This window comes from Aspergillus piperis (assembly GCF_003184755.1).
Source record: "Aspergillus piperis CBS 112811 unplaced genomic scaffold BO85scaffold_1, whole genome shotgun sequence".
NCBI classification, from domain to species: domain Eukaryota; kingdom Fungi; phylum Ascomycota; class Eurotiomycetes; order Eurotiales; family Aspergillaceae; genus Aspergillus; species Aspergillus piperis.
Window position 1 is genome coordinate 380,927 of NW_020291591.1, and position 16,805 is coordinate 397,731.

Consider the following 16,805-nt stretch of genomic DNA (forward strand, 5'->3'; position numbering starts at 1 on the left):
CGAAATCTAGAGGCTCCGGCCGACCATCGCCCGCGGAGAAACTTACCGCCGGCGGAGCCCATTGAGTCAAAACTGCCCCTCCCGGCAGTAAATTATCTCCATCCCACCTATCTATACCATCTTTTCCTGGGGCAATTGATCCATTTTCCTGGGGGTTTTGGGTCTTTGAAACGATGTCGCAGTTCAAGCTTAGCCTGGCCACTAAGGCCAACCAGGCCTCTTTGCTTCCAGTCCTCCTGGTTGCTACCTCCATCAACGAGGCTCGCCCTACTCCCGTCATCGCCATCAACTTCGAGGATGCGGCTGTTCTCCCCGAGGGCGAGAAGGCTATCGTTCAGTTCACGGGTGCCAGCGGTGCTCCCGTCTATGGAACTGACAATGCCATCAAGGAGCTGCGTGCTAGCTTCCCCTTCCTTAACGGAAAGGATGAGAAGTCTGTAAGTGGTCCCCGCTTCGCCTTCGTTGTGACTCTATGCTGATGGAGGCTTTTCCAGGAGACCGAATGGCTTTCCCAGCTCGAGTCCTTCACCACCCTTGACTTCAAGGCTCTCGACCCTCTGCTTCAGCGCCTGAACACCCACCTTCTCCTTCGTTCTTTCATCGTCGGTTACTCGCTCTCCACCCCCGATATTGCTCTGTGGGGTGCCCTTCGTGGCAACCGCGTTGCCATCTCCGCTATTCGCAAGGGAGCCCTTGTCAATCTGACTCGTTGGTTCAACTTCCTGGATGAGCTCTGTCCCTGGGCTAGCGCTGCTTTGGAGAGCCTCAATGCTTCCGCCAAGGAGAAGAAGGCGGCCAAGGCCAAGGAGGGTGCCAGCTACGACATTGCTCTTCAGAACACTGACAAGGGTGTTGTTACCCGTTTCCCTCCTGAGCCCTCTGGATACCTGCACATCGGACACGCCAAGGCTGCTCTGCTCAACGACTACTTTGCGCACGAGAAGTACAACGGCACCCTGTTGGTGCGCTTCGACGACACCAACCCCTCGAACGAGAAGCAGGAGTTCCAGGATGCTATCATGGAGGATTTGGCCCTGATGGGCATCAAGCCCGACAGGATGAGCTACTCCAGTGACTACTTCGACCAGATCTACGAGTACGGTCTGAAGATCATCCGCGAGGGCAACGCCTACGCTGATGACACCGACAAGGAGACCATGGCCTCCCAGAGAATGAACGGCGAGCCCAGCAAGCGCCGTGATGCTTCCGTCGAGGAGAACCTGGCTCGTTTCGAGGAGATGAAGCAGGGTACTCCTGAGGGTCTCAGGTGGTGCATCCGCGCCAAGATGTCTGTGGACAACCCCAACAAGGCCATGCGTGACCCCGTCATCTACCGCTGCAACCCCTCTCCTCACCACCGCACCGGCACCAAGTGGAAGATCTACCCCACCTACGACCTGTGCTGCCCCATCTTGGACTCGATTGAGGGCGTTACCCACGCTCTCAGAACCATTGAGTACCGTGACCGGAACCCTCAGTACCAGTGGTTCTTGGACACTCTCGGACTCCGCCACGTGCAGATCTGGGACTTTGCGCGCATGAACTTCATCCGTACTCTGCTCTCGAAGCGTAAGCTCACTAAGCTGGTCGACCAGGGCGTTGTCTGGGGCTGGGATGACCCTCGCTTCCCGACCATCAGAGGTATTCGCAGAAGGGGTATGACTGTGCCGGCTCTCCGCGAGTTCATCCTCAAGCAGGGACCCAGCAAGAACATTACCAACCTGGACTGGACCCTCATCTGGGCGACCAACAAGAAGTACATTGACCCCGTTGCGCCGCGCCACACTGCCCTCATGAAGAAGGACCTCGTCAAGGCCGTCATCAAGGGCGCCCCTGCTGCTTACACCGAGGACAAGCCTAAGCACAACAAGAACCCCGAGGTTGGCCAGAAGAAGGTCACCTTCAGCGGTTCGGTTCTCTTCGACCAGGAGGATGCCAAGACCTTCAAGCAGGACGAGGAGATCACCCTCATGGCCTGGGGTAATGCCATTGTCCGCAAGATCGAGAAGGACGCCGCGGGTGTTGTGCAGTCTCTGGAGCTTGACCTGCACCTGGAGGGTGACTTCAAGAAGACCGAGAAGAAGGTCACTTGGCTGTCTGCTGACCAGGAACTGGTCCCCGTGGAGCTGGTCGACTTCGACTACCTCCTCAACAAGGACTCCCTCCAAGAGGACGATGCTCTGGAGGATGTGCTGAACAAGAACACCGAGTTCCGTGAGGACGCCGTGGCTGACTGCAACGTTGCCGAGCTGCGCGAGGGCGATATCATCCAGTTCGAGCGCAAGGGCTACTTCCGCTGCGACCGCCCCTACGCTCCTGGCAAGCCGGCTGTGCTGTTCAACATCCCCACCGGTAAGACTGGCAAATAGACGTGCACTGAGTAGATATGAGTCTACATGTTATGAAGAAACGCAGACTATGTGATGTAGACGAAATGCAAGATTTCAATGTCGATTGATATGCGGACACTATTTATTAATACCTGGTTTCCACATCGGAGACCTTTTAGGAAAAGACTTCCGTCACATATTAGATGTAAATCTCTAAAGAATGTGTGATTAGATAATAAGCGTAGCATCCACTCGGGATATTCACACCTAATGATCTCGATATGGGACACATGGTAAGCACAACATGCCAGGTGACTATGATTCTAGATGGAATATTCGGCACCGCTGTGTGTCAAGTAAACTTCCCATGCCCTACACCATACTAGTTATACGACCGCTAACCCTACGGCAATGTGCAGCCACATACGTAGAGACCCCTTACCTAGGTAGGGCTGGGTCCAAATTCAGTTCCGGTCAGAAGTGCGAGGGGTGTCGCAGCTCGTGACATCTGGAGAAAAGTATAGACGAAAGTGTCTTTTTATAAGGACCGTCGGACTCGGGGAGAAAATCCCTCAATCGCCGTAGTAGACTTGGAGGTGTGTGGAAGGAAGCAGCCAAGGGATACGGAGCAACATCCCTTGAACCTTGTGAAGGTGGTGACGGCATTGATGGAGGGCGGAGGGCTGGGGAAGATGACACCTGCTCAGGACTGCTTTGTTCAGATCCCGTCATTCGTCTGGTACGTTCATCGTTCATCCGCCAAATTTAAGCTGGCGTTCCTTCGGCATATTTTTTCTTCTTTTTTCTCGATCCTTCCTGTGTGATCCGAGTGCTCCGTGGCAGGGTCTGGAGTGGAGAAGGAACAGGAGTTGAAGAGTCGAGCTGGGGGATTAGAAGGCATAGTAGTGAGTAATGGAGAGTAATAGAAGCAGTAATATTACGTCGAGATGGGTCCGTCACGTTGCACTGCGCTAGTCCTAATGCAGTCAGGGTCTGGGCACTAGTCCCACTTGGTGCGGATCGATCGACTGTCTCCTCTTTTCTGACTAGTAAACTAGTTCTATCCTTCTATCTACATCCTCTCTATCTATGTAGATACTCTCTCACTCTTCGTAAGTCCACCTTGCATCAATTGTCCACTTCATTCTCATGTCTATTTGATTCTTTAATGTCTGATCACTTAGAAAAAAGCTTGAGCTTACAACGAACACTCTCTTCTCCCCCCTTCCACCCATTGGCAGCTGTCATCCCTGTTGTGTTGCTGTCCCTTCCCAAGCCTTTCCCTGGTTCTCTACTGCCGTGCCGTTACCCAGTCCACGCCCAGGACCCTGGTACACATCATCGCGTCACGAGTCAACTCCTCTGCTGACCCTCTCAGAATCCAACGCTCGCCAAGGCACAATGGATTATTGGTGTGCTCCCAGACTCGGCCCGTCCATGCCCTACGGTTCGTTCGGAAATCTCACCATGTCTCATACGTCAAGACACTCGTCGAATCAACGAGTCATTCCCCCTTGGCCTGTGGTCTATCATCCTGTCGCGTTCGTGACTGGCTCCGGTAGTCGGTTCACTTTAAGCTCAATTGCTCAGGGTTACTGACACAAACGCCCGACCGGTCGACCTGGTGAGTGATCACCCTCCGTAGACTGCCGGAACTTCCTGGACTCTCCTACGTCAGCATGATTGTCTCCGTCAACACTATTCGTCAGAGCTCCGATCTGCTGTGAAAGTGTCCATGCATCCTTGCTGCTTGGGACCAAGAAAGAAAAAGAAGCTTTCCTCGTTTTCCTTTGTCTCTTCTTCCCCAAACCTGGCGGGGAGGCCGACTTTTTCTTTTCTACCTCGTAGAGTTGCTGTCGCTTGTTGCTCCGGATTGCTTCCTTTCTCTGTTTCTTGCGTGAGATTGATTTCCGCTCACTCTTTCGCTGTAAACTAAGGGCAGGCCCGCAGAGCGCTTCGGGCACGCCAACGGTTTCCTCTGCTGCCCTAGACAAGCTATTGGATCGATCATGGCTGAGCAGGCCGGCGCCTCTGGCGACGTTGAACGTGTCGCGCAGACAACGCAATCGCAAATCCGCACCTCGACCTCGGAGCGACGCGACTCGAGACGTGTCTCTCGAGTTTCCTACAAGGAAGACTACGCTAACCTCGACGAATATGGAAAATTGGTTAAGTATGCCTCGACTTACCGCGAGGGTCGTCCGGGTGACGAGGTGCAGGGCGAAGAGGAGGAGAAGAGGGTGTGGTATGCACCCTGGAAGAAGCGCAAGGTCTTCGTCAAGCATATCGACCAGCAACCCGGTCAATTCCCCGAGGAATGGCTCATCACGGACATCCGTCAAGGTCTGCCTAGCAGCGAGGTTCCTGTCAGACGTCGACGTGCCGGGTGGAACGAGCTGGTCTCGGAGAAGGAGAACCCAATCGCTAAGATTCTGTCGTATTTCCGAGGCCCCATTCTCTATGGTACGCCATCAAGTCCCTAGGTACAGCCATTGATCGAGATCCTTTCATTCTAACAAGACTACAGTAATGGAATTGGCTGTTCTCCTGGCCGCAGGTTTGGACGACTGGATTGACTTTGGTGTCATCATCGGTATCTTGTGTCTGAACGCCGCCGTGGGTTGGTACCAAGAAAAGCAGGCTGCGGACGTCGTTGCAAGTCTTAAGGGTGACATTGCCATGAGAGCCACCGTGATCCGCGATGGCCAGCAACAGGAAATCTTAGCGCGGGAGCTTGTTCCGGGCGACGTGGTATGTAGTGGAGACCCTGTTGAGCCCATTTGTGGGGTTCGTGAATAAGAGCTTGAAAGCTAACAATATAATTGCAGATCATTATCGGAGAAGGCTCAGTTGTCCCAGCCGATTCCAAGATTATCTGTGATGTCAATGACCCCAATGGTTGGGAAGAGTTCAAAAGGATGCAGGAGCAAGGCGACCTTAGCAGTACCTCCGAATCTGACCTCGAAGACAATGAGCCTGAAGGAGGTCAAAAGGAGGGTGAAAAGGAAGAGGACTCCAAGCCCAGAAGACGCCGTGGCTACCCCATCCTCGCGTGTGACCACTCCGCTATTACCGGTGAATCGCTTGCAGTTGACCGTTATATGGGTGGATTGATCTACTATACGACCGGCTGCAAGCGTGGTAAGGCCTACGCGGTTGTCCAGACAGGCGCGAAGAACTCGTTCGTGGGTAAGACTGCGAGCATGGTGCAATCAGCCAAGGGTGCTGGTCACTTCGAAATCGTCATGGACAACATTGGTACTTCTCTTTTGGTTCTTGTTATGGCTTGGATCTTGGCTGCTTGGATTGGTGGTTTTTACCGCCATATTCCCATTGCTTCGCCGGGTCAGCAGACGCTCCTCCACTACACCCTTGCTTTGTTGATCATTGGTGTTCCTGTCGGTTTGCCAGTTGTGACCACCACTACCATGGCTGTCGGAGCGGCATATCTAGCCAAGAAGAAGGCAATTGTGCAAAAGCTGACTGCGATCGAATCACTGGCGGTATGTTGGAGACGTACATCAGGGGAAAACTGGACACCGTTGCTAACCTCATCGTACAGGGCGTTGATATCTTGTGTTCGGATAAAACAGGAACATTGACGGCGAATAAGCTGAGTATCCGTGAGCCGTATGTAGCTGAAGGTGTGGATGTGGACTGGATGTTCGCTGTGGCCGTCCTGGCTTCTTCTCACAACATTGAATCGCTCGATCCTATCGACAAAGTCACGATCCTGACTCTCCGGCAATACCCAAGAGCAAGGGAAATACTTCGCAGAGGTTGGAAGACCGAAAAGTTTGTTCCCTTCGATCCGGTGTCCAAGCGGATTGTGACGGTTGCGAGCTGCGATGGAACAAGATACACCTGCACTAAAGGCGCTCCCAAGGCTGTGCTTCAGCTGACGAACTGCTCCAAGAGCACCTCCGATCACTATAAAGCGAAGGCGCAGGAGTTTGCGCACAGAGGTTTCCGCTCCTTGGGTGTCGCAGTGCAAAAGGAAGGAGAAGACTGGACTTTGCTCGGAATGCTTCCCATGTTTGACCCGCCCCGTGAGGATACAGCTCAGACGATCAACGAAGCTCAGAACCTAGGTATCAGTGTGAAGATGCTCACGGGTGATGCCATTGCGATCGCTAAAGAAACGTGCAAGATGCTTGCCCTCGGTACTAAGGTGTATAACTCTGATAAGCTTATTCATGGTGGCCTAAGTGGAGCCATGGCAGGCGATCTGGTTGAAAAGGCAGATGGTTTTGCGGAAGTGTTCCCTGAACATAAATACCAAGTGGTGCAAATGCTCCAAGACCGTGGCCATCTGACCGCGATGACAGGCGATGGTGTGAATGATGCACCATCATTGAAAAAAGCGGATTGCGGTATTGCTGTTGAAGGAGCAACGGAGGCGGCACAGTCATCTTCTGATATTGTGTTCTTGGAGCCTGGATTGTCCACCATCATTGACTCGATCAAGGTTGCTCGGCAGATCTTCCACCGCATGAAGGCATATATCCAGTACCGTATTGCTCTTTGCTTGCACTTGGAGATCTATCTGGTGACGTCGATGATTATTCTCAACGAGAGTATTCGTGTCGAGTTGATTGTCTTCCTTGCTCTTTTCGCCGATCTGGCAACGGTCGCGGTGGCGTACGATAATGCGTCATTTGAGTTGCGTCCTGTCGAATGGCAGCTCCCTAAGATCTGGTTCATTTCAGTGTTGTTGGGTCTGCTGCTCGCTCTGGGCACATGGGTTGTTCGCGGTACCATGTTCCTCCCATCAGGTGGTATCATCCAAAACTGGGGTTCAATCCAGGAAGTCCTTTTCCTCGAAGTCGCACTGACCGAAAACTGGCTGATCTTCGTCACTCGAGGTGCTGATACTTGGCCATCAATCCACCTTGTCACAGCCATTCTTGGTGTGGATGTTCTGGCAACGATCTTCTGTCTCTTCGGTTGGTTCACTAACCAAGACATGCCCACGAACCCCGGCGACTCCTTCGTCGAGACCACCAACGGCTGGACAGATATCGTCACGGTCGTCCGAATCTGGGGCTACTCGCTGGGTGTGGAGATCGTCATTGCGTTGGTCTACTTCATGCTGAACAAGTTCAAATGGCTCGATGAACTTGGTCGTCACAAGCGCGACAAGGGTGACCTCAAGATCGAGAACCTGTTGGGTCACCTTGCTCGGTTGACAGTCGAATACGAGGAGCCTGGGAAGCCCAAGGGCCGCTTCTTCCTGGCCACCAGCAAGGAAGAAGAAGAAGTGGAGTAAGAGCTGGGACTTGCGTCTCAAGCTCAAGGGTATATTCTGGAATGATATGCTGGAGTAGTGGCCCGATACTGTTTATTATTGGAGGGGAAAATATGATGTGAGAAGAGAAGGATGTTGGGATAATGGATGTTGAATGATAATAATAGTTTATTTAGTGTTTGTGATATCTTTATAAATTTGTTAATTAGGTAGGTAGTTGTTAGGAACTAGTTAATATATACCTGGTGTGTTTGACTTGCAGCTTTCTAGTAATTAGTCGAATTCCTACTAATCATGATGGTAAGAATGTCCGAATTGATCACTTCATCGTCCCTGTAATTACCACTACTTACTAGTAAGTAGTAAATAGTACTGTGTCGATAAGTAGCATTCGTGATGAAGAGATTACTAATAGTAAATAATTCATAACAAGTTATCTACTAAGTAGAGGTATACCTCAGTACTAAGTAGTACTTACATACATAGATAAATATATAACGGTTGTTGACGGTAATTAATCAACTTAAGTTAATCAGTTGTAAGTAGTAGTTGTAGTACTACCACTGCTTTGTAGGACTACTAACCTATTAAAGCACAAATCATAAATCATGACGTTAATTAGAAACCGATCGATGATTATACCATTGTTTATAGTATTCAGTCTCTTTCATTCTGTCTTGCAGATGGATGGTGATGTGAAGCGAGTAGGAATCAGCTACGCTACTCCATGCTCAAGAGTGTAGTTAGTATACCTTGATCTAATCAGAGATGATAGATACCATTCGATACTACTACAACGAGAAAATATAATGCTACTTTTGGTACTGAAAGTAACTATATATGTAGTTTCCATCTGGGTAAAAGTATTAATATGTGTCAGTCAGTCCCACTTCGACATACAATCATGGAGGTGACGTTAAAAGTTACATATATATATAGCATAGTAGTGATTGATGTGTCGTTCAGTCATGAACAGGACATTAATACTAGGTAGTAAGAAAATGGGATTAAGACCGGCGGTGGTGGTTCTCCAGCACACGCTTCCAGAGATCCTCCATCTCGTTGCCGACCATGCGCTCGGTCTGCTTCTCCAGGGCGCGTCTGTCGAAGTCACGCTTGGAGATGGCGGCGTTGGACTCTTCGCGGGACATTTCGACTATAAGTTACTTGTTAGTTGGCTTTTATTTGATGATTCATAATAGGGATGGATGAAAGGAAAATTTCAGAATGGAAGAAAGAAGGGTATAGGATACTCACCATGCACGTAAACACCGGCTCTCTTTCCGCTGAACATAGCGTGGGGAACATTGGTAGATCCATCACTGTTGCAGTCACCGACAGCGTAGACGCCCGACAGACTGGTGCGCATGCCCGTGTAGTCTGTCGTGTCAATCTTGTTGTCCACCATAACCAGGCTCAGCTCCTCGGGCAGAGTGGAACGCTGAGCGGTGGGGTAGTTCGTGATGAAGGTGTTTCGTACAACGCTGGAGCCATCGGTGAAATGGACCCGGAAGATGTCGTACTGTCTGCCTGTGTCATCGCGGTGGTCGTCTCCGTCCTGGAGACGCTCAATGGATGCAATGGAGCGGTTGTCAATACCAATGTTCCAGGCTTCGAGCTGCTCCTTCCAGTTCGGGTACTTGGCTGCCAGGGCGACTTCGTTGGCGGGCGTGTAGGTGCCGTTGGTGAAGGCGATGATGTCCGAGTACAGGGTGTGGGTTTCCATGACGCTGCCGACCACGTCTGTCAAACTGCCTAGGATACCTAGGGGCTCGTCGCGGTGCTCGTAGCCGTCGCACCAGGGACACCACCAGATGCCCTTGCCCCAGGCTTCGCGGAGACCGGGCACATCAGGGATCACGTCGACCAGTCCGGTACCCAGGACTACCTTGCGGGAGGTGTATTCAGTGCCGTTGGCGTCGACGGCGCGGAAGTATGAGCTGTTGGCCGCGGCGTCCTCGATCGGGGTGATGGAGTCGATCTTGATGTCGATGACGCTGGTCGAGTTGTATTTGGAGATCTGCTGGCGGGCGAGGCCACGGAATTGCGCAGGTGGGGTACCTGTGGATATTAGTATTGCTTCATATGAACTGAGAGAGTTTTATGTAGACGGGTGGAACTGACCATCAAAGCCAAGCACATCGTGCATCTCACGCGTAACACCATTGCGGTATTCGCCCGAGTCAAACATCACAGTCCTCCGCCTCATGCGCCCGAGACTGCTCAGGACACTGAGGCCTGCGGGACCTCCTCCCACGACAATGACATCGTAATCTGTCTGGGGGATAGACGCCGCTAGAGCGACGCTGAGGGTGGAGAAGAGAGAATAGAAGAGGGACTTGGGAGCCATGGTGTAGACTAGGTTACGGATCGGATCGTTCCCCGCGCACTGGAGAAGAGAGAAGGCCTGCTGCAGTCTGCCGGGAAGAAGATGCAGCAGCAGCAGCAGCAGCCATGACGCTGCTCTTTATACCTTCACAACCGCATGTTTCGCAGGAAGAACAGTGCAGCATGCGCTATCGTCCCAAGTTGTCCGAGGAGCAGGATTGATGGTGATTCAGCTGGGATGCAGCCAAGACTTGAGATTGTGGAGCAGCTGAAGGCGATCGACACGATCGATTCCGTGCCAGGCCAGTTCGGGACCCGCCATGCCAAGGTAAAGAGAAGATTATTGAGAATATGGTTGGAACGACCCTGATTGACCTGCCGAATGAGAGTCCATGACTGCGTGGCTTCAAATCCCGGATGGAGGCTGCCAAGACAGCGGAATTCGATCGGCAGGGCTGGGATTCAATAGTGCATGCAAGGTGATGAGGGGCCAGATGGGCGGGGCGTAATGAAGATTGCTTGCTTGCTTGCTTGCTGGCTGGCTGGTGATGATGCTGGACCCTGCACGAGGTAAATAAAGTCGAACGAGTTGGGGCAGAGAAGATGAAGAATGTGGATGAACGAGGAGGGAAGAGGAAGACAGGAAGAAATAGGATGCAAAATAGAAAATGCCACGACAGACAGTCATCAGTCACGGGGCCAAGAGTCGGCCTGCAGCTCATAACCACCTCAAACCAGCTCAGCAGAATATATTAATTAATCATTAGATTGAATAAGATAGATGTACCGGAAGGTATATACAGCTCCACTAGGATGATATCCCAGCAACCCTGTGGAACAACACATCCACGCCACCAGCTTCCAGTCGCCACTGCTCTCCTCCCTCATATTAAAATCTCTCAAACACACTCCTACAAGGGGTATCATCATAAAATCAATCATTTCTTCCAGTTAGTGTTGGACTCAGGACCCCATAAGTGCAGGGGGTAGCGGTATGGAGTTCCGAACACCCGCGAGGCAGTTTGCCCCAACGCACTGCGGACGCCACTCAAAAAGCCCGAGTTGGCGTACGCCTGCGTGACATCCCACATCATCACGCCGCCAAAGCTCTTGAAGGTCTTGGTATACTGAATAATCGACTGCAGCTGCGAGACCGGCACATAGCCCGAGCCGGCTGCCCCGGTATTCGCCGGAACGCCGAGCATCACTCGCACATTCGGATTCTGAGACACGTTCTTGGCCCAGCTGTCCCACTGATTAAAGTTGAAGGTCGACTGCGTGCTTTGGCCCTGAACAAAAGAGCCCAAGCCGCAGGGGTTGTTGTAGAACTGGACCCAGACGGCATCAATCGACACTGGTCCGTTGAGGATCTGCTGGTCTGCAAGATCCGGGTAAGGGCACTGCGGCGCTGCCGTCAGGAAGTACTGTTTTGAGGGTTCGGCATCGGAAAGTTGACGAAGTCGGTTCGCGAATGGTGCCATGTTGTTCACAGTGGCCTCGAAATCGAAATCAAATCCGTCCACCGATGCGTTGCCAAAGGGCCGATGAGCCGTCGAGTTGGACTGCTGGGGGCCGAACGTCTGCCAGATCAGGTCGGCACCGGACTGGGCAGCAGATTGCGACTGGAATCCACCTTCACTGTACGTCGCACCGCCAATCGACAGGATGATGGTCTTCCCCTTCTTCTGGCACGTGGTAATATCGGCACTGCATCATTCGATTAGCTCTACTGCTTCCAAACACGACAATATGGAGCATACCCAATTTGGGGACAGTTCGGCAAGTTGGTGCCTTCGAACAATGTGCAGTTCTTACTAGTGAGCGAAAAGTCATATGCCGGTGCTCCTCCAGGTCCGTTGACGTTCATCACAAACGCAAGGACAATGACCTTCAGAATGATTAGCATCCATTAGAGAACTTTTCTAATCGAAGCTTAATCTTACATCAATATTGCTGTCTAGAGTCCGGGTTAGCGCAGCCTCTTCCACCGTGATTGCGGAACACTTACCATCGCAGTAATAACCCAGGTTTTGCTGGGCCAAGCTCCCAGTTCCTGCATAGGAATTTTGGCCTGGTCGTAGACATGTCAACTACTGCCAAACTCTGACATATGTCGCGATACTCACCCCAGTATACAACCACGTTGTTAGAAGAAGACAAGTCGAGCTTGGCGTATGCTCCTCCCAGAGAAGCCAGCCCCATCGAAAAGGCAAGAATATTTTTAAGGAGCGTCATAGTGTAAGGAAGGAATGAAGAGTTGGTCTGTTTATCAAGGAATGACTGAATTTTCGAAGGAGTGTGTGTGCTGAAGGAACGTTCTACTACCTCAACGATGGGGAGGGCGGATGACCAGTCGATGATGCCCAAGTTGCCGGTGCCGAACGGTTGTCGAAATCGAGTCGAGCTGCTATCACGAAGTCAGATTATGGCCGTTCATGTCGCGGCTTTTATGTCTTCTCCAGGCTAACCGTAAGCCTGTTGTGTTGTGTTGGAAAACAAGCTTGGACCGAGTTCTTGTCATCCGTTGTCTGGGGTCAAACATTCCAGATAGTAGTCTTTTCTCACGAAGCCGGCCAATAACTCAGGCCCCCAGATTGTCATATTCGAGTGGCGCTCCCAGACTGCAAGACAGAGCATGTTTTTCCTCAAGTTCATCGAAACTATGATTGGCAGGGAACCAACCGAGATACATTCCAGGATGGTTTGTTGTCAATGCCTTGGGCGGCCCGTGGAATGCCATTCCCTTTTACGGACCCCAGCTTGTGATGAACCGAACCCAGGGCAAGCTTCTCTTCCCATGATCAATTACGCGGCAACGAAAATCGTAGCTTGCGTACCCAGTCAGGTGCACTAGCGGTTCAATCATGATTGGGATGAAGTCTGCTAGCCCGTTCATTGTAGCGCGGCGGCGGGTCGATAATCGTTTGGATACCAGGCGAGCCTCATTTGACAGCTTGGCCGCGGGCATATATAAATAAACTTTATAGCTGCCATGAGAGTCTGCAAGGAGTAGGTGGAAAATCGAAGTATTGAGTGAGACATAATCGCCGTGGCTTCATCTCTCCGGGACCGACAACTGTAACCGGCAGTTGTACGTGTGTTGAGAGGTAGCCAAGTACACCTGGCCCTGGAATCTGGGACGTTCCGTTTGATGCAGATGATGATTCCTAGAGCCAAATACACCAACTGGCTGACCATTGTCTCCTGACCATCGTGGCTCTGACTTTTGGTGCTCTCATGCCCAAAGGTGATCTGTTGACCATGGCCGTCAGATTGCATAATGAATGGATCGTAATTCAAATGCTATTCTTGGCTCCTGCCAGATACCCACTTATGACCCCAGGAATGTAGGAGTCGTCCTGGTGATGAAGGCATGTACTCATTATCGGCCCGGTTATCAGTTACTCGCGGCGCATGTTTTCGGTCAATCAGCCCAACAAAAGTTGGCCGAAGGCAAAATAATCCCGCATACTATGTTGTCTATCAATCGGCCCTGGTAATGATCGGACTATATTGCCGCGGAGTGAAGCCCAGTGCACGAGGTACAAGGTTATGAGAGGGATGACGAGCATATTAAGATCGCCGGCCGAAATGCCCTCGGTTTAATCATTCAGAAATCAATTGCTTGTCCAATTTATCCAAATTCTGCCGAAGCCAGTGAGTTGAGAGATCATAATTAACATAACGAACACAAAGGTGCCGGGCTATGTGGCATTGCACACAGATGCCTCAGATTTGCCGCCGTTGATGGTAGGGGCCTAGGTAATTCATGGCTTTCATTGATGGATGCCAATGACCCTTGCGACGGCCTCATCATTGGTCATGCTGTTGTCAATCACTCCTGCCACTTTGAGAACGTCCACCACACCCTCAACAAGCTTCCTCTGCACACCCCGAGTCGATTCTGTGAACTTGACATCCTTGAGCCATTCCTTAGCATCCTCCTCTCCGTAGTTACAGCCCAACTCCCCAGTACCCAAGAGCTTCACAACCTGAGCAGTGTCGGCTTCAAAGTCCTTGATGCCCTGATCCAGAAGCTTGAGCAGCTGTTGCAGTTTGCCATCCGCTTCCAGATCTGAGAAAGATGAAGTAGACGCCACGATCATCCAAGACGGCCAGGGAGTGTAGATCTCACCGATCTTCTTCAAGGCGGGATGAGGCTTCTCTTCAGTGGGATGGAAATACGGCTTCGTGGTGAAGTGCTCCCACATGAAGAACTCGGCCGTGGGCTTCGGCTCCTGCTCGGGATGCTCCGAATCGTATCCGGTCACTCCATTGCGGAGAGCAGCGAAGGGGCCCAAGGGCACAGTGGACAGCGAGTCAGGCTTCCAGCCTTGCTTCTGAGCGAGGACGAAAGACATGATGTGGGAGCCACTGCTTCGCGTCAGTATAATGCATGCCAATTCATTCTGCGGGTTGGCCTTACCTTCCGAGACGACTGACACCAGCGCGCTTGTCCTTGAGATCAGCCACCGTGTGGATATCTTCTCTCTCCCGACCTGTGACAATGGCCCAGCGCAAAGGCGTATCGACCCAGTGTCCGATCACCTTGTAGCCGCCCTCCGAGGGGTCCTTCTGGGCTTGCTGCTTACCAGCCAGGCCAGCTACCCAACCCTCGGTCAATCCAATGGCGACATCGATTTCCTTCTCACGCAGAGACGTGATCATGTGTCCCGTTCCAGAGGGGAAGGGAATCAGAGAGAGCTTGAATGGGAGAGCAGCCAGGGCTGGGGAGCGCAGCGCCAGGTGGAGAGGCGTAAGGTAGTGTTCTAGAAAGGAATGTCATTGTTAGCTGTCAGTCAATTAGATAGAAGCTCGGAGAAGCGGAAGCTGTCCATGTTGCACAACTGAGGTGATTATATACAGCAGTGTAAGGTTGTTGAGGGAAGGAAGTTGGACTGTACCAGGCACATAGCCAATGCGGATGGTCTCTAGATCTGAAGCCATGGTGAATCTGGATGGAGCAACGGACACAAGGTAGTCAGTTGGAAGATACTAGGGAGGATCATTCTGCTGAACAGGCGGAGATGGACTTGAACTAACGAGTAGTTGCTGGTGGGGTTCCTCCGGGTCCCTTGAAGTTACCCCGCGGCAATAAAAGTCTCCTCACGTCATTTTACTGCCCACCAATTGATTGATGATCATGCGAAAGACTGCATTAGATAGACGTCTTACTGATAATGATTGGCAGCAGAAGCTTCATTGAGTGTCTAATCACATCACATTATGTCTAATTCAGTTGATAACAGGTCGGATGACCTCGGACGCCGAACCAAACTCAAGGTCCGACGTGTCTAATAGCTAGTATGCTTTATGTACAACGCCAACGGAAAGCAACGGAAACCCCACGGTCGTATCTAAGCTCGTTCAAGTCATTCGGATGTCCTTCTCCTCCACATTAAAGCTCTCACTAGGTCCCCGAGGACTGCCCGCAGTCCGGAACGAGGCACCACTGTACATCCAAAACTGCACGCCCAAGTACAGGTCGCAAACACACTGGAAGAGACCACACATCCGGAAGGCCCAGGGGATCACCTCCTGGCTGCAGAAGAAGTAACTCAGCTTCATGATATCACCGATAATCCAAGCTGCGAGCACCGAGAGCCGGAATCCTGCGCATGAACGGGACTTGTGATTCTTGAAAATCTGGGGAAGAGGCAGCGTGGCTTCTACGGCGAGTCCGACGTATCCGAGAAGACCGATGTAGGATTCCGAGTTGGCAAGCGGAGGCAGGAGGACCTGGATGAAGGTGAGCGCGCCGACGAAATATGCCAAGAACATCCAGTAACTATCGACGACTCTGGTTAGTTTTCACCGCAATAGAATGGTCTCCTTGAAAGGAGAGAAAAGAATAGACGTACGGTTTCGCGCTCTTCCACTGCCAGAAATCGTAGGGTCGCGCAAATCCACCATTGTCCACACTGCTGAACGGAACATGTTCAACGCTGTTCTTCAGCCCGGGCGATGGCCGATTGTCCAATGCAACCTTCAACAAGACTACCTGCACCCCGACCGTGATGACGGCCTGGATCAGAAGTGAAAAAGAGTAGAGAGCGCCGAACCAGTAGAAGATCCTAGCAAAAGTTGTTAATGCCGAGACTCTCAAAGGACATCAATCCCTATATGGGAGCCTTACTTCAGGACGGACGCGACAAGCATAATCAAAGGGATGTCCAGCGAAAATCCAGCCGAGCTCCTAGACCGGTGAATACTGAGAATCTGGTCCGCATAGGAAGTCACTGGGGAGGTAATGAGGCTGTTGAATTCGAGCGGCCAGTTAGCGTTCCATTACGATGCGTCCATCAGCGCGAAAGACGTACAAGAGGGGAGCCCCATATTCCAGGGCTTGTGACAGAAGATACATCATGAACACAATTACCCGTCGCGTTCCTCGTAACAAACGTATAACGGGAATAGAAAGATGTTACGGTGGTTGAGGAGCGATTGCTCAGTCGGTTTTGTGTCGACGACGGGGCAGTGAACGGGCGGAGCTTGCGGTTTCCGGAGACTGCGACGGAGCAGCAGCGGCGTCAGGGGCAAAGCTTGTGGAGATGCTGAGTTCGGAATGAGAACGCAAGCTGTTGGCAAGGACGAGAGACCTCCACAAGGGTAGATTAGTAGAAGTGGGGAGGTATGATGCCGAAAGCCCAGAAACTCTGTGCCGACAAGTCCTGAAGAAAGTTCAATGCCAAAAGCGACCCGAATGCGGCCTCTTTTTTTTTCCCGCCAGATTTGGGACTCCATCAATTAAATTTATTGATCGGCGGCCACGTCCCTGGCGCTGACTCAGCCCCACTCCGGGAGGCGCCTTTCCTTTTTCCTCTTTGGGGTTGGGGTTCCATCCTTTCACTACACTGCTAGTCTATGGACTACTAGAAAAAAGTACTCAACCAGGATGT

At 51.7% G+C, this 16,805-nt stretch overlaps 7 protein-coding genes across 7 annotated transcripts; 2 read left to right on the forward strand and 5 right to left on the reverse strand.

Annotated features, from left to right (window-relative positions):
• Positions 1 to 17: 17 nt before the first annotated feature.
• BO85DRAFT_443981 (glutamate--tRNA ligase GUS1) lies at positions 18 to 2,512 on the forward strand. Its single transcript, XM_025658917.1, has 2 exons — positions 18 to 437; positions 495 to 2,512. The coding sequence occupies exons 1-2, from the start codon at positions 174 to 176 to the stop codon at positions 2,367 to 2,369; spliced, it is 2,139 nt and encodes a 712-aa protein (XP_025520556.1). The 5' UTR covers positions 18 to 173; the 3' UTR covers positions 2,370 to 2,512.
• Positions 2,513 to 2,685: 173 nt separating this feature from the next.
• Positions 2,686 to 3,219, reverse strand: BO85DRAFT_443982 (uncharacterized protein). Its single transcript, XM_025658918.1, has 2 exons — positions 2,773 to 3,219; positions 2,686 to 2,702 (listed from the first exon to the last, which is right to left on the reverse strand). Exon 1 carries the CDS (start codon positions 2,994 to 2,996, stop codon positions 2,805 to 2,807), a length of 192 nt encoding a protein of 63 aa, XP_025520557.1. The 5' UTR covers positions 2,997 to 3,219; the 3' UTR covers positions 2,686 to 2,702; positions 2,773 to 2,804.
• Positions 3,220 to 4,339: 1,120 nt separating this feature from the next.
• BO85DRAFT_454745 (putative plasma membrane H(+)ATPase) lies at positions 4,340 to 7,599 on the forward strand (the record flags this gene model as incomplete). Its single annotated transcript, XM_025661343.1, has 4 exons — positions 4,340 to 4,793; positions 4,858 to 5,081; positions 5,159 to 5,833; positions 5,893 to 7,599. 4 exons carry the CDS (start codon positions 4,340 to 4,342, stop codon positions 7,597 to 7,599), a joined length of 3,060 nt encoding a protein of 1,019 aa, XP_025520558.1.
• A 986-nt stretch (positions 7,600 to 8,585) lies between these two features.
• BO85DRAFT_433249 (NAD(P)/FAD-dependent oxidoreductase) lies at positions 8,586 to 9,928 on the reverse strand (the record flags this gene model as incomplete). The annotated part of the gene is made up of 3 exons (XM_025658418.1): positions 8,586 to 8,734; positions 8,836 to 9,639; positions 9,703 to 9,928. The coding sequence occupies 3 exons, from the start codon at positions 9,926 to 9,928 to the stop codon at positions 8,586 to 8,588; spliced, it is 1,179 nt and encodes a 392-aa protein (XP_025520559.1).
• Positions 9,929 to 10,671: 743 nt separating this feature from the next.
• Positions 10,672 to 12,380, reverse strand: BO85DRAFT_515267 (glycoside hydrolase family 18 protein). Its single transcript, XM_025664775.1, has 5 exons — positions 12,033 to 12,380; positions 11,915 to 11,977; positions 11,850 to 11,863; positions 11,667 to 11,794; positions 10,672 to 11,613 (listed from the first exon to the last, which is right to left on the reverse strand). The coding sequence occupies exons 1-5, from the start codon at positions 12,139 to 12,141 to the stop codon at positions 10,845 to 10,847; spliced, it is 1,083 nt and encodes a 360-aa protein (XP_025520560.1). The 5' UTR covers positions 12,142 to 12,380; the 3' UTR covers positions 10,672 to 10,844.
• A 1,137-nt stretch (positions 12,381 to 13,517) lies between these two features.
• On the reverse strand, positions 13,518 to 14,945 carry BO85DRAFT_386118 (uncharacterized protein). Its single transcript, XM_025656621.1, has 3 exons — positions 14,811 to 14,945; positions 14,333 to 14,675; positions 13,518 to 14,280 (listed from the first exon to the last, which is right to left on the reverse strand). The coding sequence occupies exons 1-3, from the start codon at positions 14,851 to 14,853 to the stop codon at positions 13,683 to 13,685; spliced, it is 984 nt and encodes a 327-aa protein (XP_025520561.1). The 5' UTR covers positions 14,854 to 14,945; the 3' UTR covers positions 13,518 to 13,682.
• A 165-nt stretch (positions 14,946 to 15,110) lies between these two features.
• On the reverse strand, positions 15,111 to 16,615 carry BO85DRAFT_386122 (PQ-loop repeat-containing protein). The gene is made up of 4 exons (XM_025656622.1): positions 16,227 to 16,615; positions 16,043 to 16,162; positions 15,768 to 15,980; positions 15,111 to 15,694 (listed from the first exon to the last, which is right to left on the reverse strand). Exons 1-4 carry the CDS (start codon positions 16,271 to 16,273, stop codon positions 15,274 to 15,276), a joined length of 801 nt encoding a protein of 266 aa, XP_025520562.1. The 5' UTR covers positions 16,274 to 16,615; the 3' UTR covers positions 15,111 to 15,273.
• Between the last annotated feature and the right edge of the window lie 190 nt (positions 16,616 to 16,805).

Bases quoted from the DNA above. Each gene is read 5' to 3' on its own strand.
- BO85DRAFT_443981 (XM_025658917.1), top strand. From the start codon at position 174: ATGTCGCAGTTCAAGCTTAGCCTGGCCACTAAGGCCAACCAGGCCTCT. The intron at 438-494 runs GTAAGTGGTCCC...AGGCTTTTCCAG, and splicing joins ACGGAAAGGATGAGAAGTCT to GAGACCGAATGGCTTTCCCA.
- BO85DRAFT_443982 (XM_025658918.1), bottom strand. From the start codon at position 2,996: ATGCCGTCACCACCTTCACAAGGTTCAAGGGATGTTGCTCCGTATCCC.
- BO85DRAFT_515267 (XM_025664775.1), bottom strand. From the start codon at position 12,141: ATGACGCTCCTTAAAAATATTCTTGCCTTTTCGATGGGGCTGGCTTCT. The intron at 11,978-12,032 runs GTGAGTATCGCG...GTCTACGACCAG, and splicing joins CAACGTGGTTGTATACTGGG to GCCAAAATTCCTATGCAGGA. The intron at 11,614-11,666 runs GTATGCTCCATA...CGAATGATGCAG, and splicing joins CCGAACTGTCCCCAAATTGG to TGCCGATATTACCACGTGCC.
- BO85DRAFT_386118 (XM_025656621.1), bottom strand. From the start codon at position 14,853: ATGGCTTCAGATCTAGAGACCATCCGCATTGGCTATGTGCCTG. The intron at 14,676-14,810 runs GTACAGTCCAAC...ATTCCTTTCTAG, and splicing joins CCGCATTGGCTATGTGCCTG to AACACTACCTTACGCCTCTC. The intron at 14,281-14,332 runs GTAAGGCCAACC...GACGCGAAGCAG, and splicing joins GGTGTCAGTCGTCTCGGAAG to TGGCTCCCACATCATGTCTT.
- BO85DRAFT_386122 (XM_025656622.1), bottom strand. From the start codon at position 16,273: ATGATGTATCTTCTGTCACAAGCCCTGGAATATGGGGCTCCCCTCTT. The intron at 16,163-16,226 runs GTACGTCTTTCG...CGAATTCAACAG, and splicing joins GAATATGGGGCTCCCCTCTT to CCTCATTACCTCCCCAGTGA. The intron at 15,695-15,767 runs GTACGTCTATTC...AGTCGTCGATAG, and splicing joins CAGTGGAAGAGCGCGAAACC to TTACTGGATGTTCTTGGCAT.